The following is a 23,052-nucleotide window of genomic DNA, read 5'->3' on the forward strand; positions in this document are numbered from 1 at the left end:
TCAGTTAATTTTGTTAAAAAGGATACTTTTATTAATATAGCTTGAAATACACACGCACGCATGCACGCACGCGTGCGCGCGCGCGCGCACACACACACACACACACACACACACACAACATAAAACTATAACAAAATACATTTAGTTATAATTCTTTAATGGGAAATTTTAGTACTTATATAACTTGTTTGATATATTCATGCAGTGAAATAAACTTAATTTATTTTATACATGTACCGAAATTTATTGAATAAAATTTTGTCATAATAAATGAAGAATAATATATATATATATATATATTTGTGAAAAATATTAAGTTTAAAATTTTTTGTAATTATATTTAATAAACATCATTTAACATTCTATATGTATATGATATGTATAACAAAATATAATAAGTTAATTTCACTTAAATATTATTTTTCACAAAGCTTCCTTAATTAAAATATTTTTTACTTTAACACAAAATATTATTAACATAAAATATAGTGTAATTATAAATTATATAATAAAAACATAATATATATTTATTAACCTGAAATGTTTTTTAAAATATTTTGTATAATGAAATCTAATTTTTAACTTTTAAAATAATACATACATATTTAACAAACATTATTTTAACCATTACTAACTATCTTTTTATTTTTTTCTTTATCATGTATATAAAACACATGATATTTTTTGGTTCTGTTTCATATTTTGTGTATTCTTTATTTTATTTATCTTAAGATTAACACAAATGTAACTATACTGTTATTAACATACTTTGATAGTAAAATTTGTTTGTAATATAGTATATGTATTTTTAGTATGTTGTTCCTCTATACTGATAAGTACTTCCATAATTATCTCCTCCTCCATAACTTGGAGTTAAATTGCTTTGCCCATAAGTTCTCTGTGTATACCCATACCCTGTATTCTGATTAGTTGAATTACTTTGTCTCATATTGTTATAGCTATTGTAATCCGAATTTGAATAATTGTTTGAAGTAGATTGATAAGAATTTCCACCACGACCTCTTCCTCTCGTAGAACCACCTCTTCCTCTGGTATCGGTATTACCTCGTCTAGTATTACTTCTGTCATTGCTCATAAATCGTTTGCCACCTTTCACAAAAAATACAAAATAAATGAATTATGAAATTTATTTAAGCTTTACATGAAAACAATTTAAACACATACTTCTGCTTCCATAACTTCCTGATTTAGCTAACTCTGCCATTTCAGTAAGTCGTGGATTTATATTTTGTCCTGCTTCTCTTAATACCTCTATTAAATCTCCTGCATGTTTCATGTTATGAGTTGTAAAGAATGCATAAGCGGTACCAGTTTGTCTTCTTCGTCCAGTACGACCAATTCTATGTATGTAATCTTCTGACGATGATGGATAATCAAAGTTTATTACATATTTAACATCATCCACATCTGTGAAAAAATATTTTACAAAATATAAGAATTTTCCTAATATTTATACTTATATGTATATTGTTTGTAATAATCATCACCCCATTTGTTGAGTGTGTCAAGTTCACAGAATGATCTTCAAACTTGCAAAAGTAATTATATAGAATGCTTGAGATGAAATATATAAAATGGTTTCGAATATATTAAATTATTATAAAATTTTTAAAAGTTTTTAACTTTTATTGAGATGGAACAATATCCCCCAATTTTCGCTTAAATATATTTGTCTATAAGTCAGGTTTGAAAACCACCCACCTTTTGGTTGGAAATTCCATTTCAAAATCAGCAAAAACAGCCCCATTTACTTTTAAATGTAGGGCTATTCAGTCATGTATGATGGCCTAGAGATTAGACAGACACAGCGGTAGTGTCTGGTTTGGGATAAAGGCAGCATTTTAATGTTTAAGCCTGAATGCATTGACCTTTTTAGATTTTAAATAATAATTTTAACAATTAGAGGCACTAGAAAACGCTTGAGAATTGTTTGACATACTATAACAGCAAATCAATAGACAAAGATAAAAAAATAAATATAATATATACTACTTACATATATATGATAAAACAATATTTTTGTTTAAAATGTATTATTACTTTATAATTATTCTATTATAAACATTTTCGATGTAATCATTATTATTATTATATTATAAAATTAAAATCTGTATTAAATTCCTAAATTTAAATTCAAAAATATATAATACTATATAAGAATTTAAAAATTGAAAACACAGGCGTATGTTTAATATTTTGATATTGTTATTGATAATACAAGCAAAGAAAAATAAAACATTCACTGTGTCTGCCCAATACTGGCAGTACACTGCGTTCACTTAGGGTACTCTGTGCCTCTGAAAAAGAAAAGCAGACAGTCTTAGTGGTAGCTTGTGTGCATTTCTTTAGAACCCTTCATATAAATTTTATTATTGAAGAAATATGTTTATTTAAATATTTGTACATATAAGTAACCCTATATATTTTATTAATGATAAAAAAAATACAAACCTGTTTAAAACGTAAATCATATCATAAGGTATAAAAATAAAATTAAAATAGAGTTTAATCTGTGTATTGTAAGGGCTCTGCTATTAAAAAATTTCAATAAATCACACATTGCTACATACATAGCTGTCCACTGGTCTTATTAATAACGCATCTGGCTAATCCAATAAGTGTTGCCAATTCCCATATTCACCCGATATTCTTGACTGTGTAAATAATCTAAGTACTATGAGAAAGTAACGCATACCTAAGCCTCTAGCAGCTACGTCTGTTGCAACTAAAATAGGAGCTCTTCCACTTTTAAATTCCTGTAATACATGATCTCTTTCTTGTTGATTTTTATCGCCATGAATACTCAATGCTTGCCATCCATCTCGCCTGATATTTCTTGTTATATCATCTACTTTTCGTTTTGTTTCAACAAAAATTATTGTTTTATTTTCTTTTTCATTTCCAATTTCTTGAAGTAGTCTATATAATTTTAAATCTTTTTCAAACTCCTGGCAAACATCCACAATTTGAATAATATTATGATTAGCTGATAAGGTCAGAGAACCAATATTAAGATGTGTATAGTCAGTCAAAAAGTCTTCAGCTAATGCACGAACTTCTTTAGGCCATGTAGCTGACCACATCAAAACCTGTCTATCAGGTCGAATTTGTTCAATTATCTTTCTTATTTGAGGTTCAAAACCCATATCCAACATTCTATCAGCTTCATCTAATACTAAATATGTGCATCTAAAATAATGCATATTCAATATCATATATATTGAAAATATTTTAATTGTACATAATTTTAGTAAAAATAATAGTTATACCTGCGTAAATTTGTAGTTCCTCTTTCCAAGAAATCGATAAGTCTACCTGGTGTAGCAATACATATTTCAACACCTCTTTCTAAATCATGTGCCTGTGGGCCTTTGGGTGCACCACCAAAGATACAGGTATTTCTTACACCTGCTGCTTCTCCGAAACAATTAGCTACTTCCTGAATTTGTTGGGCTAATTCTCTTGTAGGAGCTAAGATTAAAGCAATTGGACCATCTCCATTACCAAGACGTGGTTGATGTATGATGTGAACAATTGCTGGTAAAACATACTGAAATAAAAATATTTTAAAAGTTCATCGATTCATATAAATTCATTAGAACTTAATTTTATATATATGTATTATGTGCATATTTTAACTCTTAATAAAAAAAAAACGTCTTTACGTTTCTACAAGTTAAAAATTTATGTATCTCTAATTTGGCTCACTCCTAGCGTTTTTCCAGAGCCAGTTTGTGCAATAGCAACTAAATCTCTGCCACTAAGTGCAATAGGCCATCCTTGTGCTTGAATTGCTGTAGGTTGAGAATATCCCTGTTTATGTATTTCATCCAATACATAAGGTGGGAAGTTTCCTTCCTCAAAATATTGAATAGGATTAGGTATATTGTCACCTTTTATAGTTATTTCTGCATTTTCTCTGAATTGGCATACTTCTTCTTTTGATCTGGTATATTGTATTGAAATTTATATTGTAGTTAAAAAGAATAATAAAGAGTGGATAAAAGGTTTTTACCTGCTTCTTACTGTAGGATGTTCAATATAAAAATCTTTGCGCAAAGGTTCTAAAGATCTCACATCCCAATTGATTTTTCTAAGAGCTCCTCCAGGTTGTTTGTTTTTTACAATACCTCTGATATTATTAGTAGTGCCTCTACCACGTATACCGCATATATTAATGCTATTACCACGAATACTATCACTACCTCCTTTATTGTTACCTCTGCCACTACCACCTCTGCAGGCTCTATTGTGATCTCTGTCTCGATTAAACCTGGATACATAATCTATTTTAATTTATAATCAGTTTATTATTATATTATAGGATACAAATTTATTAGATATATTATATGAATTTCATATAAATTTAATACTTTTTATAATAACTGAAATATTTTAATAACTTGTTTGTTTATTTAGAGATATAATACATTCCGTAATAAATGTATTTTTTTCATATAAGAATGTAATACTTTTTCAATAAAATTATGAGAGTAATGTAAAAATTATTTTTTCATTTTAATATCTACTTTAGTTAACGATCTATTGTAAATGTACGATAATATAGACACCTATATAGAGATATGTTAAAATATACAATCATTTTTTATCATAAATTTTGATTATTGATTACCATTATCTGCAATACGATTTGGCGCTACATACTTGGTAACTACGATAAAATAAATAATTAAATGCCTATACTCTGAATTACATCCATGGAAATTTGAATACAAATGTTTATTATGTAATTTTCAATTAGGTTGTCAGATCGTACTTACATTTGGAAATTGGAATTTCCTTAAATACAACGAGCAACAGATTATTCTGCTTTGCGGTCACTTTCGCGAACGCCAATCGATACTTTAGTAGAAGCGAATATTAGGAACAGTCAATAATCCTAGTTGAAAAATTGTATTAAGCTTAACGCAAGCTATGAAGTTTCTTGACGATGAAAATGCAATTGATATACTACGAATAAAATATAATCGTTGTTTTTAAACTTGCCGGTAAATTCGGCGGATCAAATTGACAAGTGAACTTCCGAAAGTAGTTCCGTATAAACTGTTTCCATGGCAGCATTCGCGTAGTAGTACATAGAGAACGGATGAATTAAAACAAAAAAATATAAAATAGAATAGAATACTTATAGAACAGTTAGAAAAAATATCAAATATAAAATAAACGTAAGCAGAAATCTTCTTTTCGCGAAACTTACATTTAATTTAAAAACTTTGTAGCTAACTTATTAAATATATTTATAGTTTATTATATAATTAATGGATTAATCTGGTTTTTGATTTTTATTACTTCTTGAGGTAACAATAAAAAATATTTTATAAAATCTATTTCTTGTGGTAACAATAAAATTGACGAAAACTTTAGTTTAAGTAAAATTTCTAAAAACTATAAGTAGGAGCAAATAAAATTGTCAAAATTGAATATGCCGCGGCCTTATTAATTAATATATTTTATGAAGATGTCGCTGGACTTTAGCCTCCAGGTTCATAATTTCCTTTCTGATGATGTGTATACTCCATACAAGTTCTTTATGTTTACGATCTGCAGTATGATCATAAATATAGTTTGATACTATTTGATAATTTTTTAAATTTAGGATGTCATCTGAAATAGCACATGTAATTTGATATATTTATATACATATGACTGAGAAATTATAAATAGAAATGAAAATTTTATTAAGTTTATGTTATAAATTATATCATTAATACTTAACCTGTCATAATTTGATATTTACTTAGATTCATTGTATTTTTAGTTTTTATTTTATTTTTCAAATTTTATATGGAAATCAGAAATACGTTTTTAAATATATTAATAAAAATATTTATTCTTATTAAATATATTAATGAAATTATTTATTTTAGGCCTCAGATACACTTAGAATTCTTCATTTGCCACCAGAACTTTCTGATGAACGACGTACTGAATTATTCAAAAAATATGGTGCTACTAAAACACGAACTTTGAGGTTTTCTAAAAAGTACACTATAACTTTTGCAAAATTCCAATCTCAAGAAATAGCCACACAAGCATTGTTACGTTTACATCAATTAAATGTCAAAGGACAATATTTAACAGTTGAATTTGCTAAAAAGTCTATGTCAATAGAAAAAACAGAAAATAATGTTGATAATGACAAACTTACAAAAGGAGAAAGTAAGAAGGAATCCACAAACAGATCTAACTTTCAAACATTTCTACACAAACTAAATAGTTGGACTATGAACCAAGTTTTTACTCAGCCACCTCCACCAAATATACAATATAAATATTCAGCACCAACAAAAGGCACTTTAATAAGAATAGCCATACAATTATTAAAAGAACCAGTGTTTTATACTCAGGTGAAGAAATTAAAATATAATATAAAAATATAATTTAATATACTATATTCTTTATTTATTCATCTTATCTTATGTTTACATAGGTTTTACATTTGATGAATAGGATGAATTTACCACCTCCTTTTGAAGAATTAGAAGCAGAATTTCCAGCACTTAAGGAAGCTTATGATATAGAAAAGTATAATGATATTTTTATAAAAGAAAGTTTATATACTAAAGGAAACAAAGGTAATGAAATTATATTTTTTCTTCTTCTTATGTTATTTTTTAAGTTATATATATATTTAATGTATAATATACAATAGATATTTTTAATGAGGAAATAGAAGAAGAGGAATCGGAAATAGAGTCAAATGAGGAAGATAATGCAATACCTATGGAAATTATACCTGTAAAAAGAAAACGTCCACAACATAAAAAACGTTTAAAAATTCCAAAATTTATTAATCCAAATAAACAAATAACATCTTCAAATTCTACACAAAAAGTTGTAAAACCAGCAGATATGTTTGAGCCAGTACAACGTGGTGAAACAAAAAATCTTAAAATTGAACTGAAAATGGTGGATAAACTCTTAGATGCTTCAAATAAAGAGGAAAATATTGATTCTAACAATGCTACAGATGGTGGCTTTGGGTTAATGTTTCCGCTTTCTAAACCCCTTGATCTTGCCGAAAATATCGAAAATACTAAGGGTGTTGAGCAAGAAGTAATTACATCTAATCAGTTAGCAAATAATAGAATTTCGGCTAATGGTAAGAATTATTATATTCTCAATAAAACATTGTATTCTTCTAAATATAACAAAGCAATCAAAGAAAGAACACGTTAAATCTTTTTTTCATTATATTTTGTTCATTACAGATCAAAGATTACTTCCTGTTTTTAAAAATTACCACCCTGGGAAACCATCAAATCGTTTATATATAAAGAATCTTACAAAGCAAGTTGAAGAGAAGGATCTACATTTTATTTACCGAAAATATATAGTACCTGAATTAAAAACAGAATTTGAGTAAGCATTAAATAAGAAGCATTTGCTTGTTATATAATTTAATAACAATTGTTTCTAATAATAATTTATTTTGTTTTAGGTATGATGTGAGACTTATGCAAGAGGGTAGAATGAAGGGTCAAGCATTTATCACATTGCAAACTGTAGAACAAGCACAGTTAGCTCTTAATGAAACAAATGGTTTTATTTTAAAAGATAAGCCAATGGTTGTACAGTTCGCTAAAATATCAAAAAGTTAATAAGAATTTTATTTAATACGTTATATGTATTATATTATTTATAATCAATACTAATTTTAATAAAGACAAATTTTTTACATGCCTAGTAATTTTGTGTCACAATATTTAATATGTTATATGTATTATATTATTTATAATCAATAGTAATTTTAATAAAGACAAATTTTTTATATACCTAGTAATTTTATGTTACGATATTTTGTTTGAAACATGATAGAACTTATTGTAATGCATACTACATATTTACATTTACGAAAACTTTAATCACATATGTTTACTCTTGTAACGTGGATCTTTGGATCGATGCGGCGAAGTGATTAAATTCAGTACTCTCTACACAAAAGAATGAAAAATTTATATGATACATTATTCTTCAATTATTGATAAATTATAACCGTTAATTTTATGATATTCTGATGTATCGCTATCCGTAAATGTGTTATTTAATTTCCATAGAAATTTTTGCGAATATATGAAATAAGACCTCGCTTGAGTTATTTAGTGGCATGTCACAGCCGCGTCAGCGAAGATCGGCGCCCGCCTGGCATTTAGTAATTCGAAGACCTTCCAGTAGAGTGCTATGTTTTGAGTTGTTCGATCTGTATCGAGTGCGTTAAGCGTTCGGTTCACCGATCACCGTCGAGTTGTAACCGTATGTGCTGTCGCCGTCACTCTATTGCCGTCCCTCATTTCCGTCTTCGGTCTCGCACACGTTGACACGTCCTTTGTATTGCCATGGACGTCAGCTTGCTGCTTCAGCATTCACAATATGCGTTACCTGTGGGTATCGTGCTTGTATGTGCGATTCTCGTTTTCGTCTTTGGTTTCAAGAAAGCCGAACAACCACCTTTTGCACAGCTTTCGGTAGGCTCCGACGTGGACCGGAAATTTGCCAACAAGAAACGTAGCAAGATCAAAGAAAAGGTTAGCACGACATAAGTGAGCGATTCAAACAATATATCTTTCTTTTTTTTCGAATCAACTGACAATGCAAATCTAACAATCTTTATCGTTTACCCTCCATATGGTTGTCTATTTGTTGCAAGTATTTCTACACGAACACATGGTTGATAATCAGCTGGCATCACCAGTTGAAAACGATTATTCGTTATCGTCTTTCTCAATACGTAAAATGCAATTTAATTATGTACATGCGGTTCAGAGTCAATATTATTATCCCTTTCTCTACTTTTTTGAAATATTTTATTATTTATTGTATCATAATAGACATTTATGTATCCATTTTCAAAAAATTCATAAAACTAGGACAATCTTTATTAATATAATTTTCTTTTTTGTCTGTATACAAATTATAAAAAATGAAAAATTTATGTATTTTAAATTTTTATTGAAACAATTTATGTATATTGCAGAAATCTGTTAATGGCCAAGTTACAATTGAAAAGCCAAGTCCTATTAAAAAATCTGTATCAACAAAAATAGATGCTGCAAAGAAAGCTGTGTCTAAACCAGATGATATTGAAGGAAAGCTGAAAGAACGAAAACAAGAAGATAATAAAATTTCTGTAACAAAAAAAGATAAAGATCAAGCTGTAGTAAAAGTTGGTAAAGAAAACAAAGTTGAACAAGTGAAAAATAAGAAGAACATAAAGAATTTATTCCAAGAAAAGCCAGTTGACTTTGATGAAGGTAACATTCTATTGAACATTTTTAAATGACTTTTAAAATAGTATTCTCGATAAACATTAATTTTATGTTTAAAATATAGGCGACTGGGAACAAGCTTATTCACGAAAAGATAAGAAAAATAAGAAAAAAGAAGAAGAATCTCCTTCAAAGAAGAACAAAAAGAATGCTAAAAAGGCTGATTTAATTAATGAAGAAGTTACAAAACAAAAAGTTTCAGAAAAAACAGAAATTAAAGATAAAGTTATTAAGGAAACAGAAAATAAAGAGTTAAAAGAGAAGGAGAAAAAAGATGTGATACTTACACCTATTTCCAATGAGGAAATAAGTAAGGAAAAAGAACAACAAAAGGAAGAACAAACTAAGGTATTCTTTGAATGTTTATTTAAATATATGCTTATGCTTATATGCTTAATATTTGATATTATAATAATTAATGCAATTTAATTATATTTAAGAATGAAACGGTAGAAAAAGAAGAAAAAAAGAGTGGAAAGTCAAAGAAGACTAAGAAAGTTTCTGAAAGTGAAAACACCTCTGTAGTGACCCCACCTACATCAAAAGTAGATAATAAAGTTCAAGAACAAAGAGCAAAAAAGAAGGATGAGAATACAGAAAAAGATTTAGATAATTCAGAAGAAAAAAGTCCTAAAGCTATACAAACACAAGAGAAGACTGGACCAGTGTTTGATGAACTAGGAGGTAATTTTATCTACTGTAATAAATCTAATTTTGTAGTTTCGAATATCGCAATAATAGTATCAATTCTTGGATCTCAAGAGTAGAAATCTTAAACGTGTTTTTAAACATATTTTAGATGCCTGGACAGAAGCCAAACCTCAAAAGAAAAGTAAAAAGAAAGCTCGTAAAGATAACTGAGGGTGATTAAGTATGATGAAAATTACGTTCCTTGTGAAAAGGAATAGAGTGAGAATCCTGCTTGGTCCAAACGACATGTGTCATTTCGGACTTACCAGGTGTGTTTTAAGTGACTTACCAATTAACCACCTGACCAAATTGTTCCTTCCCCTTGTACATAATGCTAATTGGGCTAGGTTGTTCGATCAGTTCGATTTTACATGCTACATGACTGCAGGTGCAAAAATCGTTGTATGCAGAAAAAATCTTTATTAACTATTGATTTTTTCAACATACTAATTATCTGCTTTAACGAAGTTGCTTTGCATTTAACGAAAGAGGCATAAGTCATAGTTTTCACTATAAAATAGTTATTATATATATGTATTATTCTTTTAAGAATTTTCATATATGTCTATAATGATGTATTAGTATTCTATGAGTTACAGCTACATCTCTTAGTATGTATTTTTAAGAGTTTCATTTTAAGTATAAATTGTTAACAAATAGTACTTATGTCCTTTACGTTTTGTCAACAAGTCCTATGAACAATATTTTTGCTAGGTTATTTTGCAACATGTTTGCATTCACGTTAGTAATAATTTAAATATTGATTTTATGCATTATATGTAATTCAAATGTTATAGATGCGAACGGTTGAAAGCCAAAACTTAGAAAGTATGAGATATATTTCAAAACAATAATAAAGTGCAGGACAATCTCTTATGGAGAAAAGTTTGCATTACTGATGTATATGTCATTTTCAATGTACTGAGAGAAATATTTTCTTATACTTGATAGCGGGTAATTTATTCCATCATGTAGATCCAAAATTATATACTTTGTAATAATAAACTGTATGTAATATTTTATTATAAAAAGTACATCAGTAATGAATTTTAAGGATTGATATGCATTTATAAGCATATGTGAACCTGTGTCAAAATTTGTGCCAAGTTGTGAAGAGAAGTAAAACGAGGTACAATGAAAGTCATTACACAATTACATATGATTAATTTATTAATTAAAATAGATGGTTTTAATTGAGATAACTGAATTTTATTCATTATTTATTTGTACAATATATAATTATATATATTTTTGATTTCGGATTTTAATGTTTATATAATACCAGTAGATATGTATAATACTTAAAAATATGAAAAATATTTAATTCATACCTAAAATACTTTTACTAATTATATTATGTGATTTAATAAGAATAAAATTGTGTTCTGACTTTCAAAGTGTCTAGTTATTAAATATATTTAATAGAAAAGAAGATACTTTTTTTGTAAATATTATCTTTTCATGTATAAGAATAATTCTACTGAACAAAAATCTGATGGAAGTCTTATTAACGAGTATGATCAAACGTGGATCAAATAATCAAAGTTATTATGTTGTCTTTTAATTTTTTACGAACAATCTAATCCAACCGTTCACATTTTATGCCATGTATAAAATATAGTGAGTATATTGATTATACATTAAAGGTTTTCTTTGAATGATCTTTTTAACTAATGTAATTTCATCGTTAATATCTACGTTATGTATAGTAATATCGCATATGGAAATGCAAGAGTTAAACTTTATAAGAGAAGTTATATCTTGAAAGAAGAATTAAATATTAAGGATATCTTTAAAGAAAACATTAACATTAAATACTACATTCAGAGTTTTTTGGCTTCTATTTTCTGAAAAAATGAAAAGACAAAAATTTGAAATCGAAAAATGATGTTAGTTGCAATCGCGTTATCGCGAATAAGTGCGTAATAATTAATATAGGAGTTGCATTGTAACGTCATTTGCTCGAAACAATTTACTAATTAGTGTTGTATGTTAATATGTAAAGATAAAGAAAGAATACTTAGGGTTTATGGCGAATGAAATATTGTGATAAGTATACTGTATACCTGAGCGTTACATGAACGTTGTAAAATAGTACTATTAAATAATATTATCATTTATAGCTTTTACTTATAAAAAGAAAATGAAAAAATATTCGTTTAAATAGCTCTCCATATTTTGTACTTTTATCCTTAATATATTTTCACAAAATATTCATTCTACCTGTATGTTTTGAGATATACATACAAGGTGTTAAAGACTTTAGTATTTCACATATTTTAAAAAATTCTTTATTATAAAATATTGATACTTTGAGAAAAAGAAAGGTTTCTTTATATAATTACAATCTTTTCAAACGAGCTTCAATTCTATATACATATAGTGTGGAATCACGGATCGTTATTACTATGTAAAATCCAATTAAATATAGTCACTTGTATCGAGTGACCCCATCAAGTGCCAAAAGTATATGTTATACTTTACTATGGGCAACTGTTGTATAATAATTTTTGGTAATGAAAAGACTTTAATATTCATCTTTCGATTATTTATAAATATATCGTGTCTACATTTTTAACTTTATGTAGCAAGCACTCCGCATTTTTATAATTTTACTTTCCTATACGTAATTATTCAAACGAATTGTTGGAAGTACCTCTTCAACTATAATTGAAGTAATAAAAAGGAAACGTACGGAATATAAAGATATTTTTACAGGCATTATGATCAGTGTTGAAATAACGATTTTTCTTACTAGTACGAGTTATTATACTTCGTTGTTTAAGGTATAAACGGCACTAAGGAAAAGTAAAAAATGTAGTCTTTATTTTGTTTCTATTGCAATTATAAATGCAAACATCGCTTAAATAATTCACGTTGCATGTATACTATCCATGTTCAGTGTTACAGCTGTATTAAACTTATATATTTAAGTAGACAATTGATCGAGCAAAGCTAAATATAATTAATTATAGTTTTATATTATGAACGATTATGTAATGTTATTGTTCAACGCTGGTCGTAAGAAACGTTTATATTTACCAAATAATCATTGGTGTACTTAAGTTCAACGATTGGGACAATTTGAGTAGCTGCCGAATCATGCGATCTAGGTATTTAATATCATCATATTTTTGTATGTAATATTCTTCGAGTTACTAACTCGCGTGACGATACAATGACAAAGAGGCGAAATTAATTCGGTTAATCAGCCTGGAAATTAAGAGAGTTTTTAAAATCATGTTGATAGAAGAATATCATATTTTGAATAATATTTATATGCACTTTACTCGTTTATCGAGTAATTAAATATCGATGTAAAAATCACTATAAAACTGTTGCTATCGCAAGATCCTAATAAAAAAAAAAGAATTAAACAAAAAATTAAATACTAATGATATAAGGAAGTCTTTCCAGCAAAACTAAATTTAATTGTACTGATTATGATTAAAAAAATATTATCGCTATTGTATATATGTATAATATATTAATCAGCAATGTTCTTTCTAATTAAATATATATGTATGTGCAATTTTATTGTATACTGAAATGGTACTGGTTTGAAAAGCTAGTGATTGAATAACGCGGTCTATACAAGTACGATTGTAGAGATATTTCAAAAGTGTCGAACAGTGTCCAACGAAATTAATTATATTTTTAAACATACATATATGTACTTTGATTGTAGCTTAATGAGACTATTGTAGTTTCATATAGTGATTATAATGTGACCTCAATATCTTGCTTGAGTGTAGTTCAAAGAAACTGAAATATTTTTTGCTAAAGAAAGTCTTTCTCTTCATATAAATAAATGTATGATACGAAGTTAAGTTTAGTGGCCTAACGCTTGCAATATTATTAACCTGATAGTGATGCACCTAGACTCTGATCATAATAGAAATATCGAATATAGAATAAAGGAAACTAAGTGCAGACTAGATAAAAGGATATTATTCCACGAAACAGAAATGTCATGGTTATTCACGATGTATTTTATTCACCAAAAGTGTTAACGTAATTACTGATATTACGATATCTATATCGATATATTTGTGTAAAATGCGTGTATTTCAGTTAGTTCAAATATTATGTATAGCGTACGATTTAATGTTGAAATCGATATAAATTTCTTTCAAAATTGATGGAAAAAATATAATTCAAGAGAAATATTCTGTTTCCAACGGCTGCATATTCTTATTTGAATTATGATATCATTATAAATTCTGAAAATTTATATAAGTCCTTGCAATTTAGATATTTCGTAACTGTAAGTTTAAAATACATGATCAAAGCTACTACAAAAAAAAAAAAAAAAAAAAAAAAAAAAAATCGCGCAATCGGTACAAATGCGAAAATAGAATATTTCTCGTTCCGTACTTACATTTCTGATTGTGACATTTTTGGGATAGAAGTATAAGCGAAAAATATAATGCATTACAAAACAAAGAAGAGGCAAAAAGAGGTAAATGAAATGAGGAATAAAAATTATATTTTTCAACATTCAGTTGCAACCATTCACTGCGCCCGCCCACTAATTATCGTTACAATGAATGTTTTGTACATATTTAATTGTTATTACAGTTTTTAAATATTGTATAAGGAAGGCTAGTTTATTCTACGTTTCAAGGGACCACAGAATATAGACAGATAATAAAACGTACAGAACCTCGTTTCTCATTTTACTTTTTCATCAACTGTTCCTTCATTATTCTCTTTTAGTTTCTACTTCCTATATGAAATTATTTACATTATATAAACTTGTACAGTATCTATTCTTTTTTTTTTTTACTAATTAATCTACTCATCGTTGGGAACACCAACAATGTCGTTAGAATACATACGTTTTACATTTATGATTATCATATTTCACTTTCATTATTAAAAAAAATCATTTACTTAAATTCATTTTTCTAGTTTTTCTAAATGTTACTTTCTACGCTTATTTTCGAAATCCTTTTTTAGGGTATTTGCTGCATTTCCTTTTGAATGGTTTAACAGGTTTCGAATCGCCCTCGTTCTCGATCTTGACTTTATTGCTCTTTCTTCCCAAATCAATAGATTTTATTCCTTTGTGTCTAATTAACAATCTACCATTCTTTCTGGACGATCTGTTTTTATTCTTAATTCTTTTCTTCCTCTTGTGTTTCTTTTTACGATCCATATTAGCTATTATCGCTTCTGTGTCGGCGGACACTTTCACTTTCGGCTGCTGAATCGTAACAGTTACCCTCACAAATAGATCGTACAGAACATCGCCACAAAATTCACCAAAGCAATATTCTTCTCCACACTCAGCACAAGTTTTTACGCTGCTTTCGATCATACCGGCACGGTTTTTACTGCGTCTAATGGGGCTTATAATTGATCGTCGTTCTTTAGCAACTGTTTTTGCTTCTAGTTTTCCCATTTCTACCTGAGAAAGAGAACGTAATACAATATAAAATAACTACACGACCTAACGATACTACTTAATTTTAAAAATATGGTTTCCAAAACGCTACACATAAATAATAATATTCACAGCTTAAAGCTATTAATGTAGTGTAATCTACGAATGATCAAATATTCAAGTTGGCTTTGATAGTTCGAAATGTTTCAAACAAAAGTTTATTGGTATAAAATGAGGAATCTACAGATGTAAAAAAATGTTTCAAAAGCTAATTTGATTGGTGTGTGCGGGATTACAAGGCCTAAATAAAATAAATACCAATCTGGAAAACATTTCTTCGTCTTGTCGATGCTTTGGTCTGATCGGCGTTAACATTCTCCAATCAATAGCAACCTGTTGTAATTCGTGAAGATTCAAAGCTCTCATGTCTGGAGGTATCGGATTTCCATAATTCCATTCCTTTCCAAATGCTTTCAGTTCTTTTCTGGTTGGCTTCCAGGAAAATTCTTTATCGCGCACTTTTGCATCATCTTTTTTTACCTATTACCATAATTATTCCATAATTATCAGGGAGTAGAATTTTCAGATTTTGATAGTGAACTTTTTGTCATTTTATTACACTGCCAAAGGATCTTAATTGTACGTAATCATGGAGGAACAATTAAATTATTCGTATTACTCCAACCTTTTCCGGTTTAATTTTAAATTCAGGGCAATTTTCGAGCAGTCGCCGGAATTCTTCTTGAGAATTACAGGTTGCTTTACTTAGATCAGGTAATAAATTTGCATCCTTCTTATCTTCTTTTAGAAGATCGTCCAATTGGAAGGCCATTATTTATATCTGCAATCCAAGAAAAATATTCAGATCTCATTTTCCGATACGTAAATCATTATTCCTTCCTTATTTTATACTGTCTGTACAAATTCGTTTTCTACAAATATAAAACGAAAGAAACGAAAATGTGAACAAAAACGCGATTGTTTGGTTTTTGTTAAAAGATCTCTGATGCAACAGGAGAGATTAGGCATCTCTCGGAATCCCATTCGATCTGTTTCATTAAAAGACCCTGCAAGATAGATTTACATATATCAATTTATGGAATACTAATATACATAAAGACGTCTCTATTTCGTTATACGACACGTACGTTTTTCAAGGTAGATAATTTAGATAGAATTTCTTGTCCGCACCAAATATTAGAATCGTCATTTCGTGATCCTTTATTATCAGTATTATTAATATGAACATTGTTCAATCGAGCTTTATCACTTTGCTCGCTCCTATTCTCTTCGATAGTGATTCTCCCATTCTTGTCAGTTCTCAATGGTACGATAGAGTTCAAACTATCCATTGAGAGATCTGCGTCATAGTTGTCAACTTTTAATTTTGATCTATTTAATGTTCGAATTTTCGATTTAATATTCATAAACTTTCTTCTGTCAGGAGATGGCGATCTATCAAAAAACACAGTTGATTATCTGTTATAATATTTATAATATAATATTTTTAATGCACGAATCGAAATATTAATAAGAATTACGTCTACCTAGAACGTTCATCGCTGGATTCAACTTGACGTCTCCTCAATCGCAATCGTCGTTGATAATGAGGATCTTTTTCGCTTTGCGTGCGATATCGAGTTCCAGGTCTAAGAAATTAACAATATTTAAACATCTTTCGTACTACGATGAGATAAGCTTTAATTAAATATTAATCTATGTTTGAACATTATTAAAAATTACCTATTAGCATTCCACTGTGGTCTAGATTCGATAGCTCTTCTAGGTTGAGGTTTCGATCGACGAAAAGTTTTTACGATAATATCTTCCGCCAATCCAACGTTAGCAGACCTTTTAAATTAACGAAACATTGCACATAACATTCAATACCATGCAAATGTTAGTTAGAACATAAAATATTTGCATATTTATAAACACCCAAATATAGCAAAAGCAAGCATAACTTGTGTAATAATAAATAATGTATATATGTGCAAATAAATGTACAAAAAAGATAGTAATATAAAATAAAAATAATTGTGTAATAAAGTGCGTAAAAAATAGAATTTCGAGAAACGAAATGAAATCATAATTACCGCTTCTATTTGCAAGACAGAAGAATAATATCCTCTACGATTCTTCAAGTTTTGAAGTGATTCAATGCATCATATTACGACTCACTTTTCAATGTCCCTTTTAATAGCATTCGTCGCATCCTTGCGGTCCTTCATAGAAGTATCCTTAGTGGTCAAGTCCTGCACTTTCTCCGGAAAATCCTGAATATTTTTCTCTATATCTGTTTGCGTACCGAAATCTCGGCCATTTATAGCTCTGTATTTGCTTGGCGTGAGTAATCTATTCTCTACGATCATCGATGATATCCTGGAGGAATTTGGGGTAAAGTTCGAACTGCCTATATTCTGTATGAAGGTATTCAAGCCTACAGATAAATTACTGTTCGAATTATTTTCTAATCTTCTTGGTGTTGGAGTCAACACCAAATTGACCAATTGAAGATTTGCCTTGCTGAGTAGTTCCGAATCTTCGAGTCGACCACTTAGCACAATGGCTACGTCTTTGCTAACAGGAACTTGGACTGGTTTTATGTCATCCATATTTTGTTCTGATTTGTTCATCGTATTATTGTCATCGTTATCGTCATTGTGTGTTTTGTTACTATCGTTATCAACATTATTATATTGTCCTTTATTTGATGTTTCTTTCTCGATAGTTTCGTTTTCAACATCGTCATTATTAGAAAGTAGATTCTGTTGACTTCCTGCACTCGCGGAATTTTGACCGACCTGGTTTTCATTCGAAGTATTGGATTCACAGTTTTTAAGAGATGCAATGGGATTCTCTTCGCTATTTTTTTTGCACTTTCGCCGAAATTTCTTTTGTTCCTTTGCTAAACGCTCTGCTGCTTCTAACACTTCACGCATCGCTTCGGCTTGTCTTAATTTAGCCGCTTCTCGGTCTTTTAATTTTCTTTGTTCTTCCTCAAATCTAGGATAAAGATGATTTCGCATAAACTTATTGAACTAATTATACGTGTGTTTACTTGGTAGAGACATGTATAATCCGTTGTAAAAATAAACTCAATATGTTTATACCTTTCCTTCTCCTTTTCCCTTTCTCGTTTGATTCGTTCTTCCTCTAATCGTTCCTCCCTCAGACGTCGCTCCTTCTCTTCTTTCCTTTGTCGATCCTTTTCTTCAAGTTGTTTTTTAATCGCGCTCTGAAGTTCTAGAGCTTTTTGTCTTCTTACTTCTCGTTCTTGAAGAATTTGTGCATCGACAGGAATATTTTGACCGCGAAGATAGGTCTTGTTATCGGATCCGATCGAGCCCACCGTTGAGCTGTCTGAACTACTCGCACTCTCGTGATTAATAACCAGAACCTTGATAAATATTAATATAAAGTTACAAATTCTGATTATAGAAGATAATAGTTAACATGATATATATCAATAGAAGATACGATATTTGTTCTATTGATTAAAATTAGTATTAAATAGTTATCGAAATCGAGTTACAAGGTATTTCTGATAGTCATACTTGGCTCGAATGTCCCAATCTTGACAACCAAGATGGTGGTGGTGGATCTCCTCGTGTAGTCTCCTGACCCCAGACACTGCCCCATCTTGGCCTGTTAAGTTCGCCTATTCTACCATCAGATAATCTCCTCGATGGTGGTAATGAACTTTCAGGTGTTGTGTGATAAGGATTCTGCCACGTCTTTTCGGTCATGTCCGCTCCTAGTGGCTTGCAACTGGGCAACAGCGCTAGAGAATCAAACAGGAAATTACCTGTTATTTAAAAGCAAATATTTTATCGGCAAATGTGAATGCTTCTTTTTTAAAAAATCGAACTTCCACATACATATGTAAGAAACTGTAATAACTAATAATAGAAAATAAATAGTTTAAGGTAAGAACAAGATGATTCCATCGAATTCGTAGAAAACATACTCTAGCGTGTCATGAACTTATGCAATACGATCTGGTACTTACTGTATGATATAATATGTTAAGCTTCTTACTCCAAAATCTACCATACGAACTTACTTCCTTTCGCTGACACGGGTACGTCTACAGAGTCGCTGGCATAACCGGAAGTTTCTCCTTCGCGTTCTTCACCTTGCGAGCCGTAATGATTGTTTTTCGAATTCTCGTAACGATCGTAAAGTCGACGTTTCTCGGAATGGTAGTGTAAGCATTCTGTAGCGAAGTCGCGTTGTTGGCTCTAAAATACGAAGCAATGAATTTGTTCTATAAAGGCAAAGATAAAATGGTTCGCGTGACGAGAGAGCAATTCCCTACTTTTTCATCAATCTGGATATCGTGTTCCCTTTAATGCGCATATACATATACATATACTTATAGTTGGATATGATTACTGTACCAGTACGAGACAGGGACGACAAACGGTGATCTGTATCGACTTTTGAGATTTGTAGGGCCTGTTTGCTATCTTGACATAGATTTAAGCTTAAGAGAATACGATTGCTTTGCCTTTATCGCGTTTCGTTATTTTAACGAGAACAGTTTTTATAAAATAAATGCTTTGCAGGAAAAGAATTATTTTCTATTTTAAAAGTACAGCTATATATCCTTAAGTGCTTATGTTATTTATTACGTTATTGATTGCATTGAAGATATTTAAATTGATTTTATATAAGTATTTGTGCAAAGGCAAATCAATTTTTTAAATACTGCTATATTGTTATTTTATATGAATTTTAAAAATATGTAACTATCTTAAATTGTATATATATATATATAACTCGTTATATAGCATTGTAATTTTCTTCTAGCTCAAACTACAACAATCTACATCAAATATATGTAATTGCTTCAACTTTACATATACAGTGACTTCCAAAAGTGTCGCAACACTTTTTGAAACTGAATTTGATCGTTTGGTCCAGTTTTAAAAAAGTTACTCAGTTTTAAATAGTGTTGCACCAGGTTTGGTAGTCATTGCATGTCCTATGTACATTCGATATGAAAATTGGGGTATGTACAAAGTATGTAATTTTGGTAAGAAACTTGGTCATATACAGACAAGAAGTAGTCAAGAGGTGAGTGAACTTTGCTTGAAAGATAAGAATCGATTTGCCAGACTGCCTTACTTTTGCTTTCCCCTCACGAGTAACACACAATCACGTATAACTTTCAACACAGTCTCGAAATGGCAATTAAAAGCACGTGCTCATTTGTTATTCCGCTATCGTATAGAACGGCATTTAGAACAAATTTTACGTAATGAATATTAAAAAATAATCAATTATACACAATACATAAGCGCGGTATGTAGCGTAAATAGTAGGACAATGTTACGAATATTCAAGCATAAAAAGAAATTACGATCATCTTAAATTCTGCATCTACATATTTTGTTGTTCGCTTATCTTCCTTATATATTTATATATTTATCGTTTTACAATATCTTTTATTTAATAAAAATCATATGTCTAATAAATAACGTATACCGTTATAATTTGTAATTTATAATTTATAATTTATAATCGTTATTCCTGGTCAAAATCATTGAAAGTATTCGAATATTTTTGTGAGCCCCTGTATGTTGATATATGTTTCAGTCTCTATGTTAAGCGTATCGCATGGACGAACCTGACAATGATATTGTTGCTGATCCTTGTTATAAATCGGTGGCAAGCTCGGACTTCTGTGCCTAATCTGCGAAACTTCCGACTGCTCGTGCAGATTTACCAAGCTACCACCATTGCAATCCAGACATTTTACGCTCGTGCCGCCGTTTCCGGAACTCTCTGTCACCAGACTCTTCAAGCTGACGGTACTTCCGTAATGTCCAGCAGCACGAAAAGGTTTTGAGGGCGATTGCTTGTCTTTCGTTTCCGTCAAGGACATTCTTGCGCCATTCGGATAGGTACTGCGTTACACGTTTTATTAATACATCGTACAATAGTAATAGAAACACCTTGATTTACAATCGGATCGATGCGAGCCTGTCTGACTAACATTGAACACGTTTATTTAATATCACTAATCTAATGAATTAGATACGAGTACCTTGACCCTATTCAATTGTTGATCAGTTCTTGAATATTTAACAAAATTCTGAAGCTTTTATATAGAATTTAAATTCATAATGCTTACTATATTAACATATTAACCGAAAAAGACGAGTTAACTCGTCACTCAGATTGCCAATCTCTTGGATATAATAACATCTTTATTTAAACTTTCAATTTTGCAAAAACCAGAAATCTAGCTGAAACTGATTTAGCTTTGGTAACATTTGATTGTATAATTATGAAAGTTTCTGGTTAAAAGATAATACGTTTAACAGATGAAATATCCTTCATCTACTCCTCTAGTGTCTAAATATTATTTTAAGCTATATACGAACAATTAAAAAATAATCATACGTAATGTCTATTTGATTACTTGAACATAATCTTCTTAATAATTTTTTACACGACTTACTCTATACTTAGAATAAATTCAATTAGTAAATATATTTAAATAGCCTTGGTGTTTTTGAATGAAAATTTTAAAACAACTAAATTTATCATGACCTTTCCATTTATTGTATTTTTGGTATTCAATACTTACCGGATATTGGTGCGGATATTGATGTTATTTTTCAGAAGACCCCAACTTCCGCCAAGACGTGCCATTTCTTCTACAGTATCCGTATAAAGTATTAATTTGCCGCGTAATATTATCATATTTTCATGCTAATATCTCTCTCATATTTAATTCAGTTTGTATATAAATGTACATTATTTTGTATTCTCTACCGGCTACTTGTATTAAGATTTCATATGACCTGATGTAATTTACATTTCCATCTAAATTTACTACGATTTCGATACGGTACACAGCACGCGATATGCTATTTTTGTATCAAATACATTATTGCAACTTTAGTTTTCATATTTTTCAATATCTACGATCATTTTGAGCAAATCTCAAGGATGCTACATTTTTTTTCAAGATTATCGAGTATAGGATCATTCGAATGATTGGAATTTCAAGACCTACCTCTCTCTCTCGCCCATTGGATCCTTTTTTGTTCCACTAATGACGTTCTCCCGATCATTCTTGGCGCGCGACACGTTTCGCGCGAAAAGATATTTGCACGTTCGGTAATGAGGGTACAGTCAAATACGTAGGGAAAAAGTAAAACAAAACCTACATCAATCAGTCATTATTTAATGCTAACACACGGCAGTTTTACCTATTTAGCCGTTTTCGATCTCCGGACGATGAACCATCCAATGTTTCGGTGCGCGACGACTTCCGGCGCGAATTTGAAACCCTTAGATGTCAAAAGACGTTGCTCGAGTTCATCGCAGGTCGTGTCAATATTTGAGACTGCGGTAGGCCTGCAAGACTGTACAAGGTTCACCTGACAAGTACACACACGTGTGGCTTATATTAAATGCGAAAGGTACGCGCGGTCGCGATTCGATCACGCGGTACGTTTCTATGGGAACAATCGTGAATCAACCACGGAACCTCTTGTACTATTGTCAGGGTCGATAATATTGACCAGACAGGCTAGATAAGGGATAATGACCTCCAACCGTCTATTTGACGGTCAGAGATCACATCTTCGACAGTGGCATATGAACGTATGTAGGTACATCGTTGAAGAGATAAAACTGCTGTAA

At 30.0% G+C, this 23,052-nt stretch overlaps 5 protein-coding genes and 1 long non-coding RNA gene across 8 annotated transcripts; 2 read left to right on the forward strand and 4 right to left on the reverse strand.

The window, feature by feature from the left end:
- Positions 1–657: 657 nt before the first annotated feature.
- On the reverse strand, positions 658–5,103 carry LOC100647119 (ATP-dependent RNA helicase dbp2). 2 transcript variants are annotated; one of them, XM_048411657.1, is made up of 8 exons: positions 4,803–5,103; positions 4,037–4,294; positions 3,915–3,967; positions 3,730–3,815; positions 3,291–3,571; positions 2,717–3,210; positions 1,186–1,428; positions 658–1,110 (listed from the first exon to the last, which is right to left on the reverse strand). In XM_048411657.1, coding segments are annotated over exons 1-8 (1,719 nt in total). In that variant the 5' UTR covers positions 4,805–5,103; the 3' UTR covers positions 658–808. The 2 variants fall into 2 exon arrangements, with proteins under 2 accessions (XP_048267614.1, XP_003400944.1); XM_003400896.4 differs by having other exon boundaries at positions 3,730–3,967; positions 4,803–5,102.
- On the reverse strand, positions 2,205–2,710 carry LOC125386257. The gene is made up of 2 exons (XR_007226234.1): positions 2,473–2,710; positions 2,205–2,318 (listed from the first exon to the last, which is right to left on the reverse strand). It is a non-coding gene; the product is annotated as an uncharacterized LOC125386257 (long non-coding RNA).
- A 418-nt stretch (positions 5,104–5,521) lies between the features above and the next one.
- LOC100645220 (RNA-binding region-containing protein 3) lies at positions 5,522–7,732 on the forward strand. Of its 2 annotated transcripts, none has more exons than XM_003400880.4 (6): positions 5,522–5,660; positions 5,910–6,389; positions 6,473–6,617; positions 6,695–7,144; positions 7,254–7,404; positions 7,484–7,732. In XM_003400880.4, exons 1-6 carry the CDS (start codon positions 5,640–5,642, stop codon positions 7,641–7,643), a joined length of 1,407 nt encoding a protein of 468 aa, XP_003400928.1. In that variant the 5' UTR covers positions 5,522–5,639; the 3' UTR covers positions 7,644–7,732. The 2 variants fall into 2 exon arrangements, with proteins under 2 accessions (XP_003400928.1, XP_012171923.1); XM_012316533.3 differs by having other exon boundaries at positions 6,716–7,144.
- Positions 7,733–8,174: 442 nt separating this feature from the next.
- Positions 8,175–14,498, forward strand: LOC100645575 (nucleolar protein 58). The gene is made up of 5 exons (XM_003400883.4): positions 8,175–8,567; positions 9,017–9,293; positions 9,373–9,656; positions 9,749–9,992; positions 10,108–14,498. Exons 1-5 carry the CDS (start codon positions 8,379–8,381, stop codon positions 10,167–10,169), a joined length of 1,056 nt encoding a protein of 351 aa, XP_003400931.2. The 5' UTR covers positions 8,175–8,378; the 3' UTR covers positions 10,170–14,498.
- Positions 13,786–16,345, reverse strand: LOC100646156. Its single transcript, XM_020866386.2, has 3 exons — positions 16,073–16,345; positions 15,706–15,927; positions 13,786–15,411 (listed from the first exon to the last, which is right to left on the reverse strand). The coding sequence occupies exons 1-3, from the start codon at positions 16,217–16,219 to the stop codon at positions 14,938–14,940; spliced, it is 843 nt and encodes a 280-aa protein (XP_020722045.2). The 5' UTR covers positions 16,220–16,345; the 3' UTR covers positions 13,786–14,937.
- LOC100649671 (probable ATP-dependent helicase PF08_0048) lies at positions 16,244–22,682 on the reverse strand. Its single transcript, XM_048412033.1, is given in 11 exon segments — positions 16,244–16,454; positions 16,536–16,842; positions 16,935–17,036; positions 17,131–17,238; positions 17,497–18,393; positions 18,501–18,787; positions 18,945–19,171; positions 19,454–19,631; positions 21,023–21,302; positions 21,989–22,058; positions 22,421–22,682. Coding segments are annotated over 11 exon segments (2,589 nt in total). The 5' UTR covers positions 22,479–22,682; the 3' UTR covers positions 16,244–16,379.
- Between the last annotated feature and the right edge of the window lie 370 nt (positions 22,683–23,052).

This window comes from Bombus terrestris, chromosome 14 (assembly GCF_910591885.1).
Source record: "Bombus terrestris chromosome 14, iyBomTerr1.2, whole genome shotgun sequence".
Taxonomy (NCBI): Eukaryota; Metazoa; Arthropoda; class Insecta; order Hymenoptera; family Apidae; genus Bombus; species Bombus terrestris.

Coding starts and splice junctions, on each gene's coding strand:
- LOC100645575 (XM_003400883.4), top strand. CDS start 8,379: ATGGACGTCAGCTTGCTGCTTCAGCATTCACAATATGCGTTACCTGTG. Junction 9,657..9,748: donor AAAAGGAAGAACAAACTAAG/GTATTCTTTGAA, acceptor ATTATATTTAAG/AATGAAACGGTAGAAAAAGA. Junction 9,993..10,107: donor AGTGTTTGATGAACTAGGAG/GTAATTTTATCT, acceptor AACATATTTTAG/ATGCCTGGACAGAAGCCAAA.
- LOC100646156 (XM_020866386.2), bottom strand. CDS start 16,219: ATGGCCTTCCAATTGGACGATCTTCTAAAAGAAGATAAGAAGGATGCA. Junction 15,928..16,072: donor TTAAAATTAAACCGGAAAAG/GTTGGAGTAATA, acceptor TTATGGTAATAG/GTAAAAAAAGATGATGCAAA. Junction 15,412..15,705: donor AAGAAATGTTTTCCAGATTG/GTATTTATTTTA, acceptor TCTCTTTCTCAG/GTAGAAATGGGAAAACTAGA.
- LOC100645220 (XM_003400880.4), top strand. CDS start 5,640: ATGTCATCTGAAATAGCACAT. Junction 5,661..5,909: donor TGTCATCTGAAATAGCACAT/GTAATTTGATAT, acceptor TATTTATTTTAG/GCCTCAGATACACTTAGAAT. Junction 6,618..6,694: donor ATATACTAAAGGAAACAAAG/GTAATGAAATTA, acceptor AATATACAATAG/ATATTTTTAATGAGGAAATA.
- LOC100647119 (XM_003400896.4), bottom strand. Junction 3,211..3,290: donor GGAACTACAAATTTACGCAG/GTATAACTATTA, acceptor GCATTATTTTAG/ATGCACATATTTAGTATTAG. Junction 1,111..1,185: donor AGGAAGTTATGGAAGCAGAA/GTATGTGTTTAA, acceptor TTTTTGTGAAAG/GTGGCAAACGATTTATGAGC.